The 25,969-nt window shown below is 37.0% G+C and overlaps 1 protein-coding gene, 1 non-coding gene and 2 pseudogenes across 2 annotated transcripts in view; 2 read left to right on the top strand and 2 right to left on the bottom strand.

The window, feature by feature from the left end:
• Positions 1-400: 400 nt before the first annotated feature.
• On the bottom strand, positions 401-1,455 carry LOC103018935 (bifunctional methylenetetrahydrofolate dehydrogenase/cyclohydrolase, mitochondrial-like; annotated as a pseudogene).
• Positions 1,456-6,374: 4,919 nt separating this feature from the next.
• Positions 6,375-6,754, top strand: LOC103005084 (40S ribosomal protein S24-like; annotated as a pseudogene).
• Positions 6,755-8,347: 1,593 nt separating this feature from the next.
• KLB (klotho beta) overlaps positions 8,348-25,969 on the top strand; it is a 34,981-nt gene continuing 17,359 nt past the window's right edge. The window contains 1 exon segment of the mRNA XM_007178812.2: positions 8,348-9,172. Within this exon segment, the coding sequence (XP_007178874.1) occupies positions 8,348-9,172 (825 nt within the window).
• Positions 20,336-20,475, bottom strand: LOC114237320 (U4 spliceosomal RNA). The gene has a single exon (XR_003623011.1). It is a non-coding gene; the product is annotated as a U4 spliceosomal RNA (small nuclear RNA).

Below are 25,969 nucleotides of genomic sequence, written 5' to 3'. Positions count from 1 at the left end.
TTATTGGAATAGCACTTGGGAAATGCAATCGTAGAAAAGACAAATTTGTGCAGCGTTGGTGGTATAGTGGTGAGCATAGCTGCCCTCCTAAAAAAGACAAATTTTAACTGAAGTGGCTTGACAAAGTTAGGCAGCCATTCTCAATGTGACAGTGTCCGCCTGTTAATCAGTAGGTTAATGGCTTCTCTCAGCTGGATCGCATGACCCCGCACGATAGTGTCGTGCTCCCTGGTGGGTAACTGCAGAGCTATGTGTGCAAACACCCGCCCATTTAAGCTTACAAATAAATGCAAAGCATTGTTTTAAACCATTTAAGTAGAATAAATATTGCATTTCTATCGGCCTGGTTTTCCTCGTGAACTAGCTTGGAGTGCTGTGCATGACACAGAAGACACAATAGTTAATTACTTGCTACTCCAAGCTCCTTAGACTTCAGTACTTCCCACTCTTCAAGCCTCAGCACTTTTTTTGCAGCAGTAATGGTATTCTTCATTAGCATTGCCACTGTCATGGGACCAACACCCCCCAGGGACTGGACTGATGTAACCGGCTTTCTTCCTGACTCCTTCAAAATCCACATCTCCAACCAACTTGGGTTTAGCAGTTATGGGATCTTGAATTCTATTTATTCCCACATCAATGACAGCTGCTCCTTCCTTAATCATATTGGCTGTGATCAGATTTGGAATGCCTGCAGCAGAGACCACAATATCTGCAAGAGCTGTATGTTTCTTCAGCTGCTCCTTGGGAGTGTATGGATGAGAAATTGTGACAGCAGCGTCACCTCCAGGATGTTTGTGCACCCCTTCGGTGTGTAGTAACACTACAATGGGCATTCCAACATTTTTTAACCTTCCACCCACACCCACATTCTTCCCTAGGGTTGGAATGCCAGTTTGCTTAATTATTTCCTACACACCCCATGGAGTAGCTGGTAACATGGAATTCTGGTCCAAACACATTCGCCCTACGTTAATTACATGAAAGCCATCACCATCTTTGTCTGGAGAAACAGCACTGCAGATCTTTCTCTCATCAACGTGCTCTGGAAGAGGCAGCTGAACGAGGAGGCCATCTACATTATCATCATTATTTAGTTTATTGATTAAATTCAACAGTTCTTCCTCTGAAATTGAAGCTGGTTTCACAATTGTCTCACGGTTGATTCCCACATCAGCAGCTGCTCTGGTTTTGTGGAGGACAGAGGAGTGACTTGCGGAATTCTCGCCAACCAGAACCACGCTCAGGTGCGGCCGTTTGTTGCCTGACGCCACCCACTCTTCCACCTCCTGCTGCACTTCCTGCTTGATCTGCTTGGCAAGTTTCCTTCCAGAAATGACAACAGCTTCATTTCGAACTGCCGAGAGGTGGAAGGGGCGATGGTGGAGGCAACAGCTCTGCAGCGGGCCGGAGCAGCAGGGTGGCCAAAGTGGATACGAGGGACGCTGCAGCCATGGCCAGCGCCCTCTCTTTCATTCTTTAAAAAAAAAAAAAAAAAAAGCCAAGACATTGAAGCAACCTAAGTGCCCCATCAACAGATGAATGGATAAAGAAGATGTGATATATATATATTCCATTATATATATAATGTATATATTATGTACTATGTAATAGTATGTATAATATATATAGTAATATATACTATAGTATATATATAATAGAATATTACTCAGCCATAAAAAAAAAGAATGAAACACTACCATTTGCAGAAACAGACAGATCTAGAGATTATCATGCTAAGTAAAGTAAGTCAGAAAGAGAAAGACAAATACCATATGATATCACTTATTTGTGGAGTCTACAATATGACACAAATGAACTTATTTACAAAACAGAAACAGACTCACAGACATAGAAAACAAACCTATGGTTACCAAAGGGAAAGGAGAAGGGGTGGGATAAATTAGGAGTAAGGGATTAACAGATACATACCACTATCTATAAAATAGATAAACAACAAAGATTTACTTTTTAGCACAGGAACTATATTCAATATCTTGTAATAATCTATAATGGAAAAGAATTTGAAGCTGTACACCTGAAACTAACACAATATTGTAAATCAACTATAGTTAAATAAAAATAAATTTTAAAAAATACTCAGTACACATTTCAAAACTTAGCCTTTGTCAATTAACTTTTTTTAATTAAAAGACTTTTATTGAGCAATTATAGTTTCCATACACTCCTTCACTCCCTCCCCCCACATTTCCCCTATTTTTAACATCTTGCATTAGTGTGGTATATTTGTTACAATTGGTAGGCCAATATTGATGTATTACTAACTAAAGTTCATAGTTTACATTAGGGTTCACTCTTTTTTTTAATTAATTTATTTATTTATTTATTTTGGCTGTGTTGGGTCTTCGTTGCTGTACGCAGGCTACCTCTAGTTGTGTTGAGCAGGGGTTAGTCTTCCTTGTGGTGCACGGTCTTCTCATTGTGGTGGCTTCTCTTGTTGTGGAGCACGGGCTCTAGGCACATGGGCTTAGTTGTGGCACGCAGGCTCAGTAGTTGTGGCTCATGGACTCTAGAGCGCAGGCTCAGTAGTTGTGGTGCACGGGCTTAGTTGCTCCGTGTCATGTGGGATCTTCCTGAACCAGGGCTCGAACCCATGTCCCCTGCATTGGCAGGTGGATTCTTAACCACTGCGCCACCAGAGAAGTCCCAGGGTTCACTCTTTGTGTTGTACATTCTAAGGATTTTGATTAATGGGTCCAACATTACACTATCCTACAAAATATTCCTTTCGCTGCCCCAAAAATCCCCTGTGATCCATCTATTCATCCCTTCCTCTCCCAGTACTTGGGGACCACTGATCTTTTTACAGCTTAACATATATTATAGTTTGAATCATACAGTATGTAGCCTTTTCAGATTGGTTTCTTTCACTTAGTAATGTACATTTAAGGCTCCTCCATGTCTTTTCCTGGCTTAATACCTCATTTCTTCTTATCACTGAATAATATTCCATTGTATGGATATCACACAGCTTTGTTTATCCACTCACCTATTAAATGACATGTTGGTTGCTTCCAAGTTTTGGCAATTATGAATAAAGCTTCTACAAACATTCATGTGCAGGTTTTTGTGTGGACATAAATTTTCAATTCATTGGGGAAATGCCAAGGAGTATGATTGCTGGATAGTGTGGTAAGAGTATGTTTTGTAAGAAACTTATAAGTAGTTTTGTAAGAAATTTCCAAGCCGCCTTCCAAATCGTCCATAAGTTTTTGCATTCTCACCAACAATAAATAAGAGTTTCTGTTGTTCCACAACCTTGTCGGCATTTGGTGTTGTCAGTGTTTTGGATTTTGACCATTCTAATAGGTATGTACCAGTATCTCATTGTTTTAATTTGCAATTCCCTAATGACATATAATGCGGAGTATCTTTTCATATACTTATTTGCCATCTGTATATTTTCTTTGCTGAGATGTTTGTTCAGATTTTTTGCATCCTTTTAATTGGATTTTTTATTATTGTTTTTGTTGAATTTTAGAGTTCTTTGTACATTTTGGATACTAGTGCTTTATTGATGTTTATCTCTTTTGCACAGATTTTCTCCTAATGTGTGGATAATCTTTTCCTTCTCTTAACAATGTCTTTTGCAGAGCAGAAGCTTTTGGTTTTTTGGTTTTTTTTTTGTTTTGTTTTGTTTTGTTTTAAATGAAGTTCAACTTGTAAATTTTTTTTCTTTGTTGGGTCATGTTTTTGGTGTTATATCTAACAAGTCATTGTCAAACCCAAGGTCTCCTAGATTTTCTTCTATGTTATCTTCTAGAAGTTTTATAGTTTTTCACTTTATATTTAGGTCTGTGATTCACTTTGAGTTAATTTTTGTGAAGTGTGTAAAGTCTTTAACTAGATTCATTTTTTTGCAAGTGGGTGTCCAGTTGTTGCAGCAACATTTGTTGAAAAGGCTATCCTTACTCCATTGAATTGCTTTTTCGCCTCTGTCAAAGATCAACTGACCAGGGCTTCCCTGGTGGCGCAGTGGTTGAGAATCTGCCTGCCAATGCAGGGGACACAGGTTCGGGCCCTGGTCTGGGAAGATCCCACATGCCGCGGAGCAACTGGGCCCGTGAGTCACAATTACTGAGCCTGCGCATCTGGAGCCTGTGGTCCGCAACAAGAGAGGCCGCGATAGTGAAAGGCCCGCACACCGCGATGAAGAGTGGCTCCCGCTTGCCACAACTAGAGAAAGCCCTAGCACAGAAACGAAGACCCGTTTTTAATAAATAAATAAATAATAAAATAAATAAATTAATTAAATTTATTTAATTAATTAATAAATAAATAAATTAATTAATTAATTAAAAAAAAGATCAACTGACCATATTTATGGAGGTGTATTTCTGGGCTCTCTATTTTGTACCATTTCTCTGTGTGTCTTTTGCTAATACCACACTGTCTTGATTGCTGTAGCTTAAGAGAAAGGTTTTTTTTTTAATATTTATTTTGGCTGTGCCAGGTCTTAGTTGTGGCACACAGGATCCTCGCTGTGGCATGTGGGACCTTTAGCTGTGGCATGCAAACTCTTAGTTGTGGCAGGCATGTGGGAACTAGTTCTCCAACCAGGGATTGATATCAGGCCCCCTGCATTGGCAGCGCATAGTCTTACTCACTGGACCACCAGGGAAGTCCCTAGAGAAAGTCTTAAAGTCAAGTATCATCAGTCCTTGGATTGTCCTTTAATATTATGTTGGCTATTCTGGGTCTTTTGCCTTTCTATATAAACTTTAGGATCAATTTGTCAATATCCATAAAAATACCAGGCTGGGATTTTTAGGGATTGCATTGAATCTATAGATCAAGTTACAGAGAACTCACATCTTGATAATATTTAATTTTCCTATCCATGTACATGGAATCTCTCTCCATTTATTTAAATCTTTCTGATTTCTTTCATCAGAGTTTTGTAATTTTCCTCATATAGATCTTGCACATATTTTGTTAGATTTATACCTAAGTATTTAACTTTATTTGGTGCTAATGTAAATGGTATTATCTTTTTAATTTCAAATTCCAATTGTCCGCTGCTGGTAAATAAGAAAACAATTGATTTTTGTATATTAAACTGTACTTTACAACCTTGATATATAGTTGCTCACTAGTTCCAGAATTTTTTTTTTTTTTTTTTTTTTGGTTAACTCTTTGGGATTTCCTACATTGACGATGATCATCATCTACAAAGATCGTCTTATTTCTTGCTTCCTGATCTGTATAATTTTTATTTCCTTTTCTTGTCTTATTACATTAGCTAGGACTTCTAGTATGATGTTGAACAGAAGTGGTGAGAGTAGAAATCCTTGCCTTGTTCCTAATCTTAGCAGGAAACTATCTAATTTCTCATCAATAAAGTTTTATATCTAATATTGACTTTTTAATGTTCATTTTTGTTATTAAAAGTTTTTAATATATAAAATAAAGGAAATAATTATAACCTATTTTTCACCATCCAAACACAATATGGTAAAATGTGGGTATTTTCTTATAATTCTATGTATTGGTTATAGCTTTTATCACATCATTATAATCATACCATTATTCAATTTATTATCTGGATTTTTTCAGTTAGTTTTTTATCTTCAACATTTTAATGTTACTATATATTCTTTGAAAATGTTAACAACTCTACAACATTTCACCAAATGAATATTTCATGCTTTAGGTAATTATTCTCTTATGAATGAATCCTTAAATTATTTTTAATTTCCTTCTGTCATAAATAATGCTGCTATAAAAATATTTGCACATATAGCATTTTTATATTGGTAATAACTTATTATGATACATTTCAGAAGTTATTAGATTAAAAGATATGACAAAATCTAAGGTTCATGATATATTGAAAAATTGCTTTCCATGAGTATTGTACAAATTTATATTCTAATCAGCAATGTCCTACAATCTCATCAACACTGATTTTCATTACTGATATATATTTTTGCTAATTTTATAAAAGAAAATATTATATAGTTATTTTTGTATGTGTTTAAGCATTTACTCTGATAAGTGATGATAAAAATTTAGATAAGAGATATTCTTACAGTCTAGTAAGGGAGACAAACAATTCCCGGATTATGTGATAAATACAGTGATAGAGGTATACATAGTTTACCATAGGTACATTCCTTCATTCAGCATATACTTTAGGCCCCAGTTATTCAACAGGGAACCGAACAGTAACGGTCCTTATTTTTAAAAGAGAGAGAGATGACAGTCAAACAGAGGATACAAATAAATGTATTGTATGTTAAGTGTCAAAACAGCAAAAGCATGGGCTGCCATGGGGACACAGAGAATATCCATCTAAATCATCTCAAACTAGCTTTTTTCACTCCCTGGCTGCCTGAGGATCAACTGCCATCATGAATGACACTGCAACTATCTGGACCAGGAAGTTCATGACCAAATGACTACTTCAGCAGAAACAACTGGTCACTGACGTCCTTCTTCCTGGGAACACAACAGTACCTAAGACAGAAATTCGAGAAAAACTAGCTAAAATGTACAAGACCACACCAGATGTCATCTTTGTATTTGGATTCAGAACCTATTTTGGTGGTAACAAGACAGCTGATTTACAGTTCCTTAGATTACATCCAAAAAATGAACCCAGACATAGACTTCCAAGACGTGGCCTGTATGCGAAGAAGCATACCTCAAGAAAACAGCAAAAGGAATGCAAGAACAGAATAAAGAAAAGTCAGGGGACTGTAAGGCCAATGTTAAGGCTGGCAAAATGTGAACTGGAGATTGGACACAGGTGGAGTAGATTCTGCAGTGACTTTATCTGCAGCGATTGTGAAGATTTTTCACAAGAGGACTGATAAACTAAAAACTTTTTAAAATCTAAATTTAAAAATAAATAAAATCAAACTGGGGAGTCAGAAAGGCTTTCCAGAGGAGGTACTGAAGTTTTGAAAAACAGGTAGACATGAGCTAGTTGAAGGGGGGGGGAGAACACATCCTATGCAGAGAGCACACGTACCAAGGCACAGGGATGGGGCTGATCAATGTGTGCACAGCTATTTAGAGGTTATTTGTTATGGCTGCAGGGAAGGGGGTTACTTGTGGTTAACGGATGAGAAATGAAGCTAAAAATGTAGGCAGGAGCCAGAACTTAGTGTCTCTTATGCTAAATCCTAGTGTCACTTCCTGAATAATCCTTCCCTTTCACATAAAAATAAGTAATGTTCACTGAGCACTTACTATGTATGTGTCAGTATCTGTTCGAAGTGCTTTACATGTATTAACTCATTTAATCCTCACAATAATTCAGGCAGTCGATACTATTATTATGCCTTATCTTACATGAGAGGAAACTGAGGAGCAGAAAGGTGAAAGAACTTGTCCCCAGTCACACAGCTGTATGACTGGCAGTCTAATTCCAGGGGCCAAACTATTAACCACTCTGCTTCTCATTAGTATGTGATGCTTCAAATATTTAAAACTTTAACTTTTTTCAAGGTCATTTGGAGGCTATAGAGTCTGTAATATTTCTTTTTATTTATTCTTATTGCAGACAATGCTCCTTAAATTATTTTTTAATGTTTTTATATCTGAAGGTAGTAAACAGCTTCACTATTTTCTTTTTCAGTTTTTTTTTTTTTTAATGATTGCCTATTTATTCTTTAAGTGAACTTCCTCAATAATTTTGTTGAAGTAAAATTTGGGATTAGAGGACTTTGGTTAAAAGTGCATTAAATGTATAAATTAAATTGGAAATGATTCAATGTTTCCACCCAAACAATTATTCAATGTTTCAGTGTTATATATTTCTTCATTTATCTTTTTTTAATTTATAAAGACATTTTTATAATTTTCTTAAAATAGATAGCATTTAATAAGATTATTCTTAGATGTGTTGTAATTTTCGTGGAAGTATAATATCTTATGTTTTTTAATTCTTTATTTTTGGCATCTAGGAATGCTATTTATTTGTCCATAAGATTGTTTTTCCTGAAATGTGAAAAATAAAATTACCACTCAAAAACTATAAAAATAGAAAAGGTATACACTTTGCTCAGTAATGTCCAAAACATTCAGAAAAGATTTGGATCCATACGAAAGGCTACAAAGAAACTATGGCATTTTATTCATTGTTGATGTGTGTTTGTTACACATTGGAACTATTGTCGCATGTATTTCCATCTAATTTTTCCAATAATAAGAGAGAAGGTGACGTGTTGGTGAGGGTAATAGAGCCCCCTCCCTCAAATTACGTTGCTCTCCATGACCCACCCTAAGTCTCACAGTTCAAGCTAATCATTGACAGAGCTTTACAATCACAAGCTTTTTTACTGAAACATTGATAAGACAGTCAAGCAGCTAGTGGCAAATGAAGCCAGGCTGTGCGGCATGATCTCCAGGGAATGAATGGATTTTCTTCAGCACCGATGAAAGAAACATACGCTACAGGAAAACAATGTCCAGCGGGGGACTGCAAAGATGTGTCATCCTGTCAGCATTTATTCTCCTCCAAGCTGTTACTGGATTCTCTGGAGACGGAAGAGCTATATGGTCTAAAAATCCTAATTTTAGTCCGGTAAATGAAAGTCAGCTGTTTCTCTATGACACTTTTCCTAAAAACTTTTTCTGGGGCGTTGGGACTGGAGCATTTCAAGTGGAAGGGAATTGGAAGACAGACGGAAAAGGACCCTCTATATGGGATCATTTCATCCATACACAACTTAAAAATGTCAACGGCACAAATAGTTCCAGTGACAGTTACATTTTTCTGGAAAAAGACTTATCAGCCCTGGATTTTTTAGGTGTTTCTTTCTATCAATTTTCAATTTCCTGGCCAAGGCTCTTCCCCGATGGAATAGTATCAGCCGCTAACGCAAAAGGTCTCCAGTACTATAATACTCTTCTCAACGCTCTGGTACTTAGAAACGTTGAACCTATAGTTACTTTATACCATTGGGATTTGCCTTTGGCGCTGCAAGAAAAATATGGGGGGTGGAAAAATGAAACCATAATAGATATCTTCAATGACTATGCCACATACTGCTTCCAGATGTTTGGGGACCGTGTCAAATATTGGATTACAATTCACAACCCATATCTAGTCGCTTGGCATGGGTATGGGACAGGTATCCATGCCCCTGGAGAGAAGGGAAATTTAGCAGCTGTCTACACCGTGGGACACAACCTGATCAAGGTACTGTACAGCTGACTTCTTATTATAGCTTCACAGTATAAAGAGCAGTAGTTTAAAAGAAACTCTAAGAAATGTATCTTCCATTTAAATAACTCTTTTTATTGAAATCAACTCAACTAATTTTAGTCTAATTCACAAGTTCTATCCTCAAATTTCATTCTTAGTGTATGTTTTATTTATCTAAGCTATTATTAATGTATTAATCCAATTATTTTCCTTAAATATTGCACTTTTTAAATTAACTATTTTTAAGTCTACTGTTATATATCAGAGCATGAGAATGTGGGTTTACTTTCATTCTGTGGAAAACGAGTCCTTTAAAAATTTCATTGTTGAAACCCTTTTCTGACCACATGCAACAATTTCATAATTTTATGTTAAGGCATGACCATTTCAAATATGTATTTGTTGTTAGTCTTGCTATTCTTAGTGATATTTAGAAATAGTGAGCTCAATATATGTTAGCTAACTGATGATACAGATTAAATGCAGGAATTGAAATAAATGTATTTCACAGTTGGTTTTATTTGTATTACATGGCAGGAAAGATGACATTATTTGTTCTAGGAGCTAAAATTAAACTAGTAGCATAAAAACTGGGAAGAATATGCTTTAAGTGTTTTAAAGGAGCATATTTCAAAAGCTAGAGTTTATGCTGGGAAATGCTAAAATGATTAAAACAATAGTGAAAATGTAAGCAAAATAATAGCTAATATTTATTGAGTGCTTACTATTTACCACAGACGACATTAAGCATATTACATGCATTATCACATTTAATCCTCATGATAACCTTATGAACTGGGTCCTATTATTATCCCCATTTTAAAGATGAGCAAACTGAAGCTTAGTGAGATTAAATAACTTGCCCAAGTTTACAGAGTAAAATGAGCTGTTGTCACATGGAATTTATAAATTACAACAACATTAGTAAACATTGAATGCCTCTATTAAGAATATTTTTAAAAGAGCAATCTTTCAGGAATTTTCAAGAGACTTCATCTCACATTGAGGCTAATATCTAGAATCAGACTTCACTTTTTGAGCTAAATAGCTTGCTTGGGAAAAATAAATTACCCTGGACACCTGCTACGTTTTGAAAATGAAAAATGCTTTACTAGTAGGGTTTCATAATATGCTACGAGACGTAATTTGATTTTTTAATAATCAAATGTAAAATATATAGAAACAGAAAAATGTATAGGAACATAAAATTACTCCATGTCTAAATTTGCACATACAAAATATCTGTTAATCCTTCTTTTCTTTTTGAACTTTCTGGATTATACGTGTGCATTGCACTATGGTTCAGTCACATCTGCCCTTGCAGTTAACAGATTGCATTACAATCTCAAGGTCATTTACATAGCTTTGAATATAGTTGTATATAGAACATATTATTAATATGTGGGTATACTGTGATTTAGCAAATAGGCCTCAAGGGGAGAAAAATTATAGCTATTAACTATGAAGATTATGCATATATATTTTAGAAAAAATATTCCTTTTATTTAGCTCTTTCAATTATTAAAACAATACATGCTTGTGTAAACTGAGAAACATCAGATTGTACCAAAGGGTACACAATGAAAAGGTTAAATTTCTCCCTCCCTCTCCACCTGATAATCCCAACCTCAAGAAAACTAGTATTAGTAGTATTTTATATAGTCTTTTTAAAGTTGTCTATGCAAATACATGCACATATATGCTTATTCAACTTTTGTGTAAAGAAAAATATTCTAAATTGTTAAAAAGTTTTTGGTTACCTGGAAAAATGTTAACAATTAGAATTATCATGAAGAATATGTTTCAGTGGTTCATTTAAAGCCTTAAAAACTGACTGATAAAAATACACAAGAAAAAGTTATAACTAACAAATAGATGCTGCTTCCAAACCTAACCTATCAAAGCTATATTTTCAGATGTTTTTCATTTTCCTCTAATTTAAGATAAGCTCTGCCTCTAACACAAAATTAACACTCTCTGATAGTAACATAAATTTTATAGTGTTAAATTGATGGATTACATTTTTAAATTATTATGTTTTCCAAATAATTTCTTTCATCCCTTTAAAGTTTCTAAATCACGAACCTACATAAGGAGCATGAGGGGTCCCTTGTAATTAGTCAGAAAGTGAACTCTGCCGCATAACCCAGTGGCTTATAGCACCAGAGAGAAATCTTGCAATAGTCTGGCGGCCTGAGGTGAACTAGATTTTCTCACTTGCTCCCTCTCTGTCCTCCTTTTAACATAGAAAAGATTAATTTGATATTTTATGTTGCAATGAAGTATTTCTTCCTTATTATGCCACCTTGTGACCCAGAAGAAGCATTCTTTAGGACTAGTTTTTTTGTCCAAGAATGTTTATTGAGTTAAAAAAACTAATATAAAACTAAATTCATGGGTGGTTTATAGACCACTTTATTCCCCAATCCTCAGATATTGAAAAGATTTCACAGCGGCTATTGCAATGTTTCTAGTTCCAGGATGATGCTGAAAATGCCATCTCAGTCTGAAATGTCCTGGCTTGCAGGAAACCTAAATGGTCTAGGCAGTCCTGAGACTGACCTGGAATCTAGACTCCACTTTATGCGGACTTGGTGACACCTAGAGCAAGTCTCTCAGGTAGAAATTTACCATAATCACCCCTACTAATAGATGCTGCGCTCTGAGTTTTTTACAATATTTGGAATAGAAAGTGGGTGCCTTTTTTGGCCTTAACCATCTCTAAGCACTGTAATCATAGCTTTATATATTATCTATAATCTTTACAACAACCTTGCCAGGTACCTATTATTATCTCCATTGACAGAGTGACATTTCTACCAAGCATCATGTCACTCCCTTGCATAAAATCCATTAGTGGCTTCCCAAAGTTTTAGGGATAAAGTTCCAAGTTTTCATCAAGATCTTCAAGACACAACCCCGGCCTCCATTCCCTCCTTCCTGGCCATCCCCATCTCTCTCCCGTCCCCATCACTAATGCCGACCCCTTGTACCCTACACTCCACAATAATGCACTACTAGGAGTGCCTTAATTTTACCTTACTATTCCTCTCCACTCAGCCTCTACTAGCTCTCTATCCAGCTAGAACACCCTCCTTACTCCCTGCTTTATCCATCTAATGTACTTCAATACTCAATTTAGGCGGTCACCAGCTCTAAGTTCTCCTTGACTCGTTAGGGTCAGTGTCCCTCCTGAGGGCTCCCATCATAAAAGGTGCTTGCTTTTATCATAGCAGTCTTTTCATATGCTACTTTTCCATCTCCCCCAACTAGCCTGAGAGTTCTTTGCAAGGAGAGACTATTTTTCACGTGTTTTATGTTTCCAGCACCTAGCACAGAATATTAGGTACATGATAGGTATTAAGGTTTGTGGAAGGAGTGGTTTAGGATTTCCATCTTAAACTTTGTCATCAAAGAACCAATCTCAAGTTCAAAATTCGTATCTCATTGCATTCTTGCTAATTCTTGAAATATTGCTTATATTAATCTAGTGTTGTGTTTATAAGTTAGGACTCTTACAGAAACCTAATTCAAGTTGGCTTAAGCAAAAATGAGCATTTTCCTATAACCAGATCACAGGGATGAATGGACCCAGTAACCAGGACACTCTCAGAAGCCCTTTATCTCAGTCTCTCATGTCTATTTCTTCTTGTGGGTTCTCCTCATTCTCTCCTTTGTAGAGGAGAGTTCTCTCTCCCAAGTTCAGTTTTTAAAACCCCAGAGACAGATCCTAGCCTGTTTGGCCTATGCACTCATGCCTCAGAGCAGCAGAGCTGCAAGTTTTCACATTAGTAAAGGCAGTAATGGTGTCTGTTTTCATTCTATTTTTAAAGCAGTAAATATGCATAATAACTGAAATTTATAGATTCCATCCCCTCCTCCTTAAAATGAAATATCTGAGAGCCTCTGAGTAAACATGCAGGGAGGTTGGGGGATATGAGATGGCTCATAAGATGGTAACTCATTCAGTTTATTACTCCACTAAATACTGCCAGCTTCCATGATAGTTCTGACCACTTCATGGCTTTAAATTATTATCTTTCATAGATGTGAACTGTTTACATACTACCAGGATTTCTCAACCTGGGCACTATTGACATATTGGGCCAAATAATTCTTTCTTGTTGTGAGCTGTCCTGTGCATTTCAGGACGTTTAACAGCATCCCTGGCCTCTACCCCCTAGATGACAGTGGCACCCTCCTCCACAGAGTTACAACAACCAAAATTGTCTCCAGACGTTGCCAAATGTCCCCTGGAGTTGGGGGCGGGGGGGCCGGACAAAATTTCTCCCCCTTCCCTTCCATGAAAACCACTGACTTAAACCTATAAATTGGCAACTGGTTAAAGACATGAAGCATAAAAAACAAGAAGTTTGAAATAGAATCAGTATGAGGGACGTAAAATTGTCTCAGTTTTACAAAATTGCCTCAAGGAGATTTTCACCAGACCTGTAAGTCGCATACATAGACTCTAATTTATGCCGTATCAGGATGTTTTTAGAGAACAAACGATTCTTTAAAAAATGTTAAATGAGGAAATAATGTTGATGATTGTATCTAATTTGGCTTTTCACACTTTGGGAATAAAGACTGTTCCTACTAACTTTGTGTTATTTGTAAAATACTTGAAAGAGTTGCCCCAAACTATTTCTTTTATATAGTTATTTATGAACAAAACAGTAAACTTACTTTTTGAAAGCTTGTACTTTTTTAAGAGTAAAATTCAAGAATTCAAACAGAATGTTATAGAAGCAATATTATAAATATATAAATGTTTATCCATTTTTGATGCCATCACACTGTGTTTCACAAAGTTTGGGTATTTTGTGCATCACTTCATGCTGGCCTTTTTGCTGGCTTTTTTGTTTGTTTGTATATCCAAGTACCACATGCACTATTATGTATTAAAACATTTTTCTTTAAAAATGTTTATTTTGAGGGGAGTTCCCTGGTGGTCTAGTAGTTAGGATTCAGTGCTTTTACTTCTGTGGTCCGGGGTTCAATCCCTGGTCAGGGAACCGAGATCCCACAAACCGTGTGGCCAAAAAAAAAAAATGTTTATTTTGAAAGGAAATTTTATATCCTATTATACACGAAATACCAGTATTTTCTAATATCCTTAAAATAAATATGTAACATTTAAAATTAAAAAATGTTCATCTTTGTTATGCCCAATGTCATATCCCATACAAAAAGAGGTAGGTGTACCAGCCTTGGAAAAGACCTTTGAATATGTAAATTTTATTCTGCATTTTAGTATATATTCAGTCGTAAAACCAAACAAATTGTGTCATTTAAAAATGTGTCACAAAATGCTTTTTCTTATGTAATTAAAATAATTTTTAAAATGTAAAAATATTTATTAGATGGGAAAATGCCAATACTTATGTTTATGTATATGAGTATTTTATATATGAGTATTTTATTTTCTGACTATTTTAAACTTCTTTGAAATAAACTTTTCAGTACAATCTTTAAAGAAATAGACTTATATAAAATAAAATATATGTCAACACTTGTTTGTATACCACACACAAATAATGAAATGATTTTTAAAATTCCTCAGGGGCTCAAGAGATTGCTTAATACTGTGAAAGAGGGTTTCAGGACAAGAAATGTTGGGAAACTCTACTCTAGGTCAAGGCCTCACCCATTTGTTCCTGAGCCTAGAATAAGACTTGATTTATTCCCTATTTTTCCACCTCTTTGAGGAACTCTGTCTTAGCATTTATTGGCGTCATTCCCTCAGAGAAGGTCACACGAGGCTGCGTATGTATTAGGCATTCAATAAATAATATTAATTATTTTCTATTTAAGGGAGATCTGCCTGGCCCCAGGAAGTATTTAAAATTGTTATTGAATAAAAGTGGACTTCAGACACACACACAGACACAAACACACATGCACACCCACACACACGCACACCAACCCAGATACTGGCATAAACATATAGTCTTTTCAGAACATGCAAATCAATTTCTGTGTATACTAGCTTCTATTAAAAAGTTTACATTGAAAGCCCATCTCGAAACAAGGTGCAGAATGTTGATGATCCTTAAAACTGAGAGATGTGTTTTGAGGGGTCGTTATACTATTCTTTCTATTTTTATGTGTTGTGACAAAAGCAAAAAATACATAAGATGAGAAAGTAAAGAGAATATTTTGTATTTTTAAAAGAAAAGGAAAGAAAACAATCATCTTTATATAGTACACTTCTTAAGGACTTGTCGAAATTCTTAACCAAAATTTAGTGCTAAAACAGCAAAAACAGCTGTGAAAAAGCCACCATTCACATGATTTATAGCTAAGCCTTCTTTGGCAACAGACAGCTGCAACTGCTTTCTTTTTTATAAATTTATTTATTTTCTACTTACTTATCTTTTGGCCGTGTTGGGTCTTCATTGCTGCACGTGGGCTTTCTCTAGCTGCGGCCAGGGAGGGTTACTCTTCATTGAGGTGCAGGGGCTTCTCATTGCGGTGGCTTCTCTTGTTGCGGAGCAGGGGCTCTAGGCACGCGGACTTCAGTAGTTGTGGCACGTGGGCTCAGTAGTTGTGGCTCGCGGGCTTAGTTGCTCCGCGGCATGTGGGATCTTCCTGGACCAGGGATCGAACCCGTGTCCCCTGCATTGGCAGGCGGATTCTTAGCCACTGCACCACCAGGAAAGTCCCTGCTTTCTTGAACAAGAAGGCTGCAGTGTTTCACAGGCACATTTAAATAGATTAAATGTCATTTTTAAACCTCTTTGGCCCAACACCCCCACCAATATCTTGAAGACTAAGTGTAATATTTTGAAATGCAGTTTCTAGCTGGAGCATTTTTAGCTTGCCTTGGTTAGACAGAAGCAAAATCTTCAAGGATCGTCTGAAACGATTTTTTTCCATAAAAAAAAGAAAGGAATTTTTAAAAACTCCCTTGTTAAAGTTGGGTTGCAAGACAATAACATATTAAAATTAATTTTTGCTAAATCTTGTAGCTAAAAAACTAGCCCAAGCTTTTCTGTCAGTGAGAAGGTTAAAAAAAAACTTACTTGCTACCTTCCACCATGTCCCCGCCAACACCAAAAACAAGCAAACAAACAAAAAAGAACACAGAAATGGGGAGAATAAAGGACAGAGATTGGTCTTAAGTCTTAAAATGGAGACATGAGACAATTATTACAGATAACTTTTTGACATTTTGTCATACTATTCTTTTTTTATTTTAATATTTATTTATTTATTTATTTATGGCTGTGTTGGGTCTTCATTTCTGTGCGAGGGCTTTGTCTAGTTGCGGCGAGCGGGGGCCACTCTTCATCGCGGTGCACGGGCCTCTCGCTATCGCGGCCTCTCTTGATGCGGAGCACAGGCTCCAGAAGCGCAGGCTCAGTAGTTGTGGTGCACGGGCTTCGTTGCTCCGCGGCATGTGGGATCTTCCCAGACCAGGGCTTGAACCCGTGTTCCCTGCATTGGCAGGCAGATTCTCAACCACTGCGCCACCAGGGAAGCCCCCATACTATTCTTAATAACTATTATTATAAGCAGAATATTTTTTCACACACCTAATGTACTGTCAGAAACTGTACTAGGTACTTTTCACATGTTAGCTCATTCAATTCTCACATCAACCCTGCCAGGTAGATATTCTTATAGGCATTTTATAGTTGATGAAACTGAAGCCCACAGAAATTTGCCTGAGGTTACAAAGCTGTACAAGTGTGGTTTTTTTACTCATAATAAGTGTCAGATCCAAAATTTAAATTTCATCTGTCCGAATCCAAGCTAGCAAGTTTTAATGACATGAATCAGCTACCTAGCCTCAGTGAAAAACAATTTACAGCCTACAACTCCATTGCAGCCACTTGTGTTGATGTAGACTCAATAGATATTTTTTTTTTTAATTTTATTTATTTATTTATTTATTTATTTGGCTGTGTTGGGTCTTCGTTTCTGTGCGAGGGCTTTCTCTAGTTGCGGCGAGCGGGGGCCACTCTTCATCGCGGTGCGTGGGCCTCTCACTGTCACGGCCTCTCTCGTTGGGGAGCACAGGCTCCAGACGCGCAGGCTCAGTAATTGTGGCTCACGGGCCCAGTTGCTCCGCGGCATGTGGGATCCTCCCAGACCAGGGCTCGAACCCGTGTCCCCTGCATTGGCAGGCAGATTCTCAACCACTGCGCCACCAGGGAAGCCCCGACTCAATAGATATTTGACTCATATTACCTATTTAAAGACCAAAACAATCTACGTATATCCATTCATCTGTCAATGGACATTTAGGTTGCTTCCATGTCCTGGCTATTGTAAATAGTGCTGAAATGAACATTGTGGTACATGTCTCTTTTTGAATTATGGTTTTCTCAGGGTATATGCCCAGTAGTGGGATTGCTGCGTCATATGGTAGTTGTGGCACATATATATGATGGACTATTACTCAGCCATAAAAAGAAACAAAATTGAGTTATTTGTAGTGAGGTGGATGGACCTGGAGTCTGTCATACAGAGTGAGGTAAGTCAGAAAGAGAAAAACAAATACCGTATGCTAATGCATATATATGGGATCTAAAAAAAAAAAATGGTACTGATGAACCTAGTGGCAGGGCAGGAATAAAGACATAGACATAGAGAATGGACTTGAGGACACGGGGAGGGAGGGGGAAGCTGGGGCGAAGCAAAAGTAGCATCGACATATATACACTACCAAATGTCAAATAGATAGCTAGTGGGAAGCAGCTGCATAGCACAGGGAGATCATCTCAGTGCCTTGCGATGACCTAGAGGGGTGGGATAAGGTGGGTGGGAGGGAGACGCAAGAGGGAGGGGATATGGAGACATACGTATGCACATAGCTGATTTGCTCTGTTATACAGCAGAAACTAACACAGTACTGTGAAGCAATTATACTCCAATAAAGATCTATTTTTAAAAATCTATCTACATGTTTTATTTGTCCACAAAATCTATGAACAGTTTATCACTGATCCATACATTAACCATGAGTTTTTTCCTTTGTCCCCATGATTTTACTTTTTATTTGCTCAAAACTTTAGTGTCCCATTAAAGTGCTGTTAAATCACATACGTGTGCCCTCGGCAATACCATCTAAAGTTTAAAAATGTTAACACAATCATTCATTTAATTAGCTAATGCATAGTACATTTTATATAAAAATACATATATGTATATATGTATATATATATATATATATTTTTTTTTTTTTTTTTTTTTTTTCAAAATGCCACGCGGCTCATGGGATCTCAGTTCCCTGACCAGGGATTGAACCCGGGCCACAGCAGTGAAAGCCCAGAATCCTAACCACCAGGCGACCAGGGAACTCTCCATAGTACCTATATTATTATCCCAACTCATCTTCATTAGGACCTAAGACACCGCTAACAAAATATAGGAAATAATGATCAAACAAGTTAAAACTAGTATTCTTATAGATGTTCCCAATCAAATTTGAATAAAAGGTAAAAACAGCTCTTGGATAAGAATTGCTAAAAAGTTTCAATAACCAGAATACCATTGTTAGAGAGAAGAGTCATGTTAAAAAAAACAATTTGTAGACGACAATTGGTATTTTATAACCTTCAAGAGAGCAGTATTTACCTTTTCTAATCATTAAGTAGAAAAAGTTATACTTCAGTGAATGATTAACAGGTTTAAATAAATGTAATTATAAATGTTCAGAGAATAACATTGTGATCATATTTAAACAGCTTAATTTGACATGAACACTCTCATACGTGGAAAATTAGGCCCAACTGGAGAACAGAAAATATTGTAAGTAGTGGAAACAGTGCTAGATATGATGAAATTATGAACTGAGGGAAACTTCACACTAGTTTATAATATAATACATGTGTCATTTATTTGCATGTAAAAAATCTTACTGAGAAAACTCAATATTAGAAAATAGTCTATGTTAAAAAGGAGTAATTGGGCTTCCCTGGTGGCGCAGTGGTTGAGAATCTGCCTGCCAATGCAGGGGACACGGGTTCGAGCCCTGGTCTGGGAGGATCCCACATGCCGCGGAGCAACTAAGTCCGTGAGCCACAACTACTGAGCCTGCGCGTCTGGAGCCTGTGCTCCGCAACAAGAGAGGCCACGATAGTGAGAGGCCCACGCACCGCGATGAAGAGTGGCCCCCGCTCGCCGCAACTAGAGAAAGCCCTCGCACAGAAACGAAGACCCAACACAGCCAATAAATAAATAAATAAATTTTTCTTTAAAGTGAAAAAAAAAAGGAGTAATTAAAATTATTGAACATTAACAGCAATTCTCTTGCTGAAAAGTAGAGGGATGCTGAAAATAGATCAGAACCTTCTAACTTACTAACCAATAAACAGTGAATCACAGAAGAAATTCAAATGATTTCCTGGGTGATCTAACAGTGCTACTTGTTTGGGGGAGCCTTGAGGCTGGTGAAAACCAGGATTTTTAGTATTTGGAGGATTCCATTCATTGGTTCTTTATGGCATCATATCTTGACCAGAGATTATGTGACTGAATCTTAAATAAAGAGCTGGGTTTACTGTTATCAGTTCTTCTTCCATGTTAATCACGTGTGTATTGTACGCCTCCTCCTTTTACCTTTGAATATCAACGTATTATTCCAGAGTAAAAATATATAATGACATCCAGAATAAAAGAACTTTTAATTTGTTTCTTTTTTTTCCTTTGAGATTTTTGGAACTTCAGAGAAAGTAAAGAGTGATAGCATAGAGCAATTAAATTCACTGACAGAAACCATCTGTTTCAACCAATTCTCGTGACTTTTTTAAATTTCAAAAATAATGCATTTTTACTGCCAAACATTCAAACAATACAGAAAGACATAAAGTTAAAAAAGGAAAGCTCTCCTCTTTTCTTACTCCCTAATCCCATACCCTAGAAGTAACAACTGCTAGCGGCTTGTTCAATGTCCAAATATTTTTCTATGTATATATAAGCATATACATATAGTCATTTTTTTACAAATTTGAATCATATTACTACATTAAGCTTTTGTTATCATTTCTAATTAATTGAAATGTAGAAGTATACTGTTTTTCTTCTACTTATTTCTATACTTCTCTCTCCTACTAGAGGTCAGAGGTCATCTGAAGGCAGGAGCTATCTTGTTAATATTTTTTCTAAATGCCTACTAAGGTGACTTGCTTTTTTTTTTTTAAGCAGTCTCCATAGAGACTCTCAAAAATTGCCAATGTCAACTATATTTCAAGTCTTCATGGCAGGGTATTGGGAAAGTTTTCAACTAGCAATAATCATGCCTCGGATAAACCTCATTGGCTATGATACTGCCACTGCGCAAAGCTGCCTTGTATTTGTTAAATAAGTGTTTATAGACTTGAATTTAAGCAATCAATCAACATGAATGAAGAGTGAAGAAAAGGATAAAATAATAGCTATGGGTTGAGGCCTTCCTTGGTGGCACAGTGGTTAAGAATCCGCCTGCCAATGCAAGGGACATGGGTTCGAGCCCTGGTCCGGGAAGATCCCACATACGGCAAAACAACTAAGCCCGTGCGCCACAGCTACTGAGCCTGAGCTCTAGATCCCGTGAGCCCCAACTACTGAGCCCGCGTGCCACAACTACTGAAGCCTGCGCACCTAGAGCCTGTCCTCTGCAGCAAGAGAAGTCACCGCGATGAGAAGCCCGCGCACTGCAACTAGAGAAAGCCTGTGTGCAGCAAAGAAGACCCAACGCAGACAAAAAAAATAAATAAATTTATTTTTTTTAAAAATAGCCATGGGTTGAAGAAAAGAGATAAGTAAAAATGATTTCTCTAAACTTGATTTTGCTGATGTGTATAATTTCTTGAAGGGGAAAAAATAATTAAGCAGAACAGAAGGTAATGCTGATGAACTCTCGGTTTGACTGGGGACTGAGGGGGTTGGATGAAGGCGTAATCAAAACCATGACTCTCAGATTGTCTCTTAGAGTGTTCCTGGCACCCAAACACTGTCAGATGGCTTTCTCAATGTACTGGCCCTTGTTTTTGTGCCATGTCTGTTACATACACTTGCATTTGCACAGCCTGTTCAATCACCTTTGAGTCTAAGATGTAAAAGTGTGTTTCAAAAGCTCATAATTTAATGTGCATCATGACCAGAAATCACAGTGATCTAGAGGCTGAAGGATTTAGTTCTAATTCTGGCTTTGCACTAACTGAGACCTTGGGCAAGTCACTTTTTTCTTTTTTTCTTTTTTTTTGGCCGCGCCATGCAGCTTGTGGGATCTTAGTTCCCTGACCAGGGATCGAACCCCGGGCCCCTGCAGTGGAAGCGCAGAGTCCCAACCACTGGACCACCAGGGAATTCCCAAGTCACTTATTTCTTTTGCTTCAGCATCTTGTCTATAACAGAGAGTTTTTAAGAATTGGACCAAATGATCTCTAAAGTCCATCTTCTACCTCTAATTAGCAGGCAAAAACACAGAATTTGGAGCAATACAGCCTGGGCTTGACTTAGCTTATGAACAAGCTACCTAATCTCTCTTCCCTCTCCTATAAAACGGGAATAATAATAGTACCTACTTCTCAAGATTTAAATGAGGATTAAATGAGATAGTACATGGAAAGTGCTTAGAATAGTGCTCAGCACATTTAGCACTAAATATATATTCATTCTTACTACTGTTTATATTGTAAATTTTCTATGGTTCTGTAATTTAACCACTATTCTATTATATTTGATCATGAAAGTCACTCATCTTTAAGGGCCATTTAATTATGATTTGTTCAAAGGTGATGCTGGGCTAACTGCTATGCAACCACAGCGTCCCTGCCCTTTCGGTCGAACATCGACAATGGTGTAATGATCACCATCCTTGGTCAAGACAGTCAAGTGTAGAAATGGTTCCTAAGGGACTCATTTAGCCTCTGACACCAGTAAGGACAATATCCAGTGTCAACATCGCTGGTTCTAGGAAAGAGGTACAGGGAATTACACATAAATGTTACATGATGTACTAGACACTTGGAAAACTACATGGTTTTCTGAATACCCCAAATTTGCTGGCAGGTCCTCCATGAACTTTCTAGGTGATCCTAAATTCCAGACACGTATAGATATTTTATTCTCAACAGGTGAGAGTGGGACCCTCATTCTAGGACTGTTTAGTTCTTTTAATAACCAAGTACAGCTGAAAGAAAATATAATTTTAGAACAGTATGCTGTGGTTCATGTCAAATGGCCTTTCCCCAACATTCAAAATTTAGAACTGGTGGGACATACAGAAAGCATGATGGTTTAGTATAGTGATCAGAGAGGCCTGGATTCACATCCTGTCTCCACGACTACCTAGCCTCTGTGAACTTCAGTTTCTTCTCTAAAATGGGAAAAAGAAAACCTGCTTTGCAGAGGCTGTATTATCAGCAATGTATGTCAGGTCACCAACAAACTAGCTGATCCATAGTGGGCATTTATTCAACAAGTATTCTATGCCAGGCTCTTCCCTGGACATCTGTATGTATAACTGTGAACAAAAGAGACACAGTCCCTGCACTCAAGAAGCTCGTAGGCCAGGAGTGGACCTATGTTGCATGGGCCTGAGACTTACATAAGGAAAAAATTCAAAATTATGGACACAAAAGTTGGTGCAAAGGTAAACATCTATTTAGAATGAGAAAAATATTACAACAAATTACTGTGGTCTTGGAGATTCAGATTCCTTATTTTCTGAGGTCTCTTCAAGGAATTTATCAGAAATATCGATACTTAGAAATGTTTCCAATCACTACTTGGCTCCCCACCCTCCCAGCACATTTCATGGGGACTCAGGTGAGTGAGGAGTACTGAAGTTTCAGCTTCCTTAGGTTCATGGTCAGTCTGCCTTTGTTGCAGGCCCCAAAATGGTAGGTCTTATTTTTGTTTTTGTACAAATTATATTATTTGTAATTCTCAGAGTGGTTTCTATGTTGACTATCTTTAACTTTTTATTCCTAAATCCTGAGGAAAGGCTTTAAGTCTCCAATCCAGGCCATTTTAGCTTCAATTATACTTGGAGATATAGTCTTTTTGCATTAAAAAAATTACTAATAGGATCACTATTGTTAATTTAGTACTAACAGAAAGCTTAAAATGTCATTTCACCTTCTGCAAAGTTGGCATGCAAATGTTCTCCTTGGGCAAGGAAACTGAACTTCAGTAAGGTACCAATTTACTGATATTGATTTCTTCTAAGTGCCCTTCTAATATCTGGGGAAACCCACAGATGCTTCATTTAATAAATTATGAACTTTATTCTAGACCTTTTTCCCTTTGTGTTGCCAGGTTTAGATTCTGGCTCAGGCACTGGTTTAGTTTAGTAATATTATAATTGAAATTAGAATTCTATAACAATAATAGGACTTTTTTTAAGGAACAAGTATATTAGAGTTTAGTTTTTACGTGATTTCTATGCGGAAATCCTGACACTAGGCAAATTGATAACAATCAATGATTTGTTAGAATAAGTTGAAAATACAATGATTGAAAAGAAAATAGGAGGAAAATGAATTTTAAAATGATCATTACTGAGTTAGTCCAACTATAGAAAATACGAATTCGAACCATTAAAAATAGAATGGGTAAATATTTTCTTTATGAAAGGTGGTAACTTTTGTTAATATTTAAATTCTCTCCTAAGAATAATGAGGGTAAGATATTGTTTCCAAGAGAGTTTCAAGATGGCCAAAAAATTAATAAGAAAATAACAATCACATAATTTTTTTTTAGCAATGAACAATAAAGTTCACATATCTTAAGCACCCAATAAATATTTGTGGAATGAATGAATGTTAAATAATCTGGAAGAGCAGCAATTGTAACTAGTAGAAAACTTGATACTTAATATAAAGAAGTGCTGAGTAAATTAAATAATAAATCAAACTGAAATTAATTCTAGCCCAAATGAACAATGAATAATTTTGATCAGCAGCAAAAAAATAAATGAGGACAAAACGGTCAGCTGCGAGCCTTGAGAGGTCAGGGAGAGCCATCTGCGAACAACCCTCACGCCTACACAACTTCCCACAGTTCTGCACAGCAGGTTAAATAATTTTCAGCTCGCTCTTTCAAAGTCCTTCAAATTTAAGTTCGTGTGGTTTTCATAGGGTCTTTACATGTATTACCTCATTCCATCTTCACAATGATTCTCTAGAGTGTTTATTTTTAGCTCAGTATAATGAAGGAGGGAACTGAGGCTGCTAAGAGGGAATTGACTGATCCAAGACCGTAAAGCTAATTAGTAGCAGGGCCAGTGCTAGAGCCTGGGTGTCCTGCTTTCAAGACCCGGGTCCTGTCCCCTGTGGTACCAAGTAGGTGAGTAGCACTTTTATATCATTCCTGATGGCCAGTTATCCCCCAAAAGAGCAATCAATGATTCCAAGCAGGTGGTCAGAAAACACTCACAGTGAAGGACAAAATGTATGGAAATCAATTTGGAAACATGCAAAACAATTCAAAAAATAGGTAGCTCATTCCTGGGATTAAAAAAAGGAAAGAATTCAAACAAATTAAAAGTTATATGACCAAAGTTAGTTACTACATTATTTATGACAGGAAGGAAGGAAGGCATGAAGAGAGAGAAAGAGAGAGAGAGGAAGGAGGGAGGGAGGGAGGGTAAGTAAAGGGAGGGAAGAAGGAAGGAAAGAAGGCAGGAAAAGAAAAACAAGCTAATTTTTATCAAAAGAGGGAGATGACTAAGTAAATCATATTTCATTAGATTGATGAATTGTTATACTAAGATTATTATGAAAACTAAAAATAACATGGAAAATGTTAGAGTGACTTTAGCTGGGAAATATATTTGGAAAAGTTGGGGGGAACACAGAAATATGAAAACAGTTTGCTCTGTGGAGTTTTAAAGTAAATTTTCTTTAATGATTTCCATTTAATACTTTATTAAATAGCTTTAACAATAAACAAGTTTATAGTTCACATGAAAATATTTCAGCCAAAATGTGACTAAATTCATGCACAGATTTGAAAATTTAACAAAAATTTAATTTTTGACAAATGATTGGGTGTTCCTTAAATACAGACACGTGTGATGCGCTAGGTTTCTTCAATGCACACCTTTCAAAGCACTGCCTTCCACCCGTGTCCCTTCCACCACGTCTCCCTGACCTCTGACCCTTTCTTCATCTTTGTTTCTAAAGTTGTCCAGCTATCTTATTTGCCTCCTATCATCCACAGAACTTATCTGAGTCTGGACTTCCAGGGGCATCAAAGAGCTGCTACGTTAGATTAGAGGAGGGAACAGAATGAGATATTAGGCCCCTGGCTGTCTCTCAATGACATTAGGCCTTGCTATCTGCCTCAAAAAGAAAAAGCTGACTTCCCCTTTAAGCTACTGAATCTAAAGAACAAAGGTTGAAGCTCCCTTAAATCAATCATTCCAAAGGTAGACGGCCTTGTACAAGATAGAGGGTAACCTTGGAAAATCACAGAATGACTGTTGTGCAAGGTTGCAGGGCCCAGGTTGCACTCCCCCGCCAACCCCAGTTCAGTTTCCCTAACAGACCTCCTTTATGAGCGATGGACCAAAGCACACGCATAGATACCCCAGTTTCATCAGGAGTTATGTCAAACCCACTGCCTCAGAGCAATAGTTTTTACCTTGTTACCTGGCGAACAGGATCAGATTATAACTACAAGTGCTGCACAAAGAACCTCCCCCACATTCTCCACATGAGGATGGAGAGACTGTCTTCAGCCCAGAGCAAAGATAACCCTAGATACCTTGATAGCCTATGCAAATAGCAGCAAAGGTGAAAGAGACACTGTGAAACACCAAGGTCAACTTGGGGCATAACAACACATGTA

Source organism: Balaenoptera acutorostrata, chromosome 5 (genome assembly GCF_949987535.1).
Source record: "Balaenoptera acutorostrata chromosome 5, mBalAcu1.1, whole genome shotgun sequence".
NCBI classification, from domain to species: domain Eukaryota; kingdom Metazoa; phylum Chordata; class Mammalia; order Artiodactyla; family Balaenopteridae; genus Balaenoptera; species Balaenoptera acutorostrata.
This window is presented reverse-complemented; position numbering and strand designations above follow the sequence as displayed.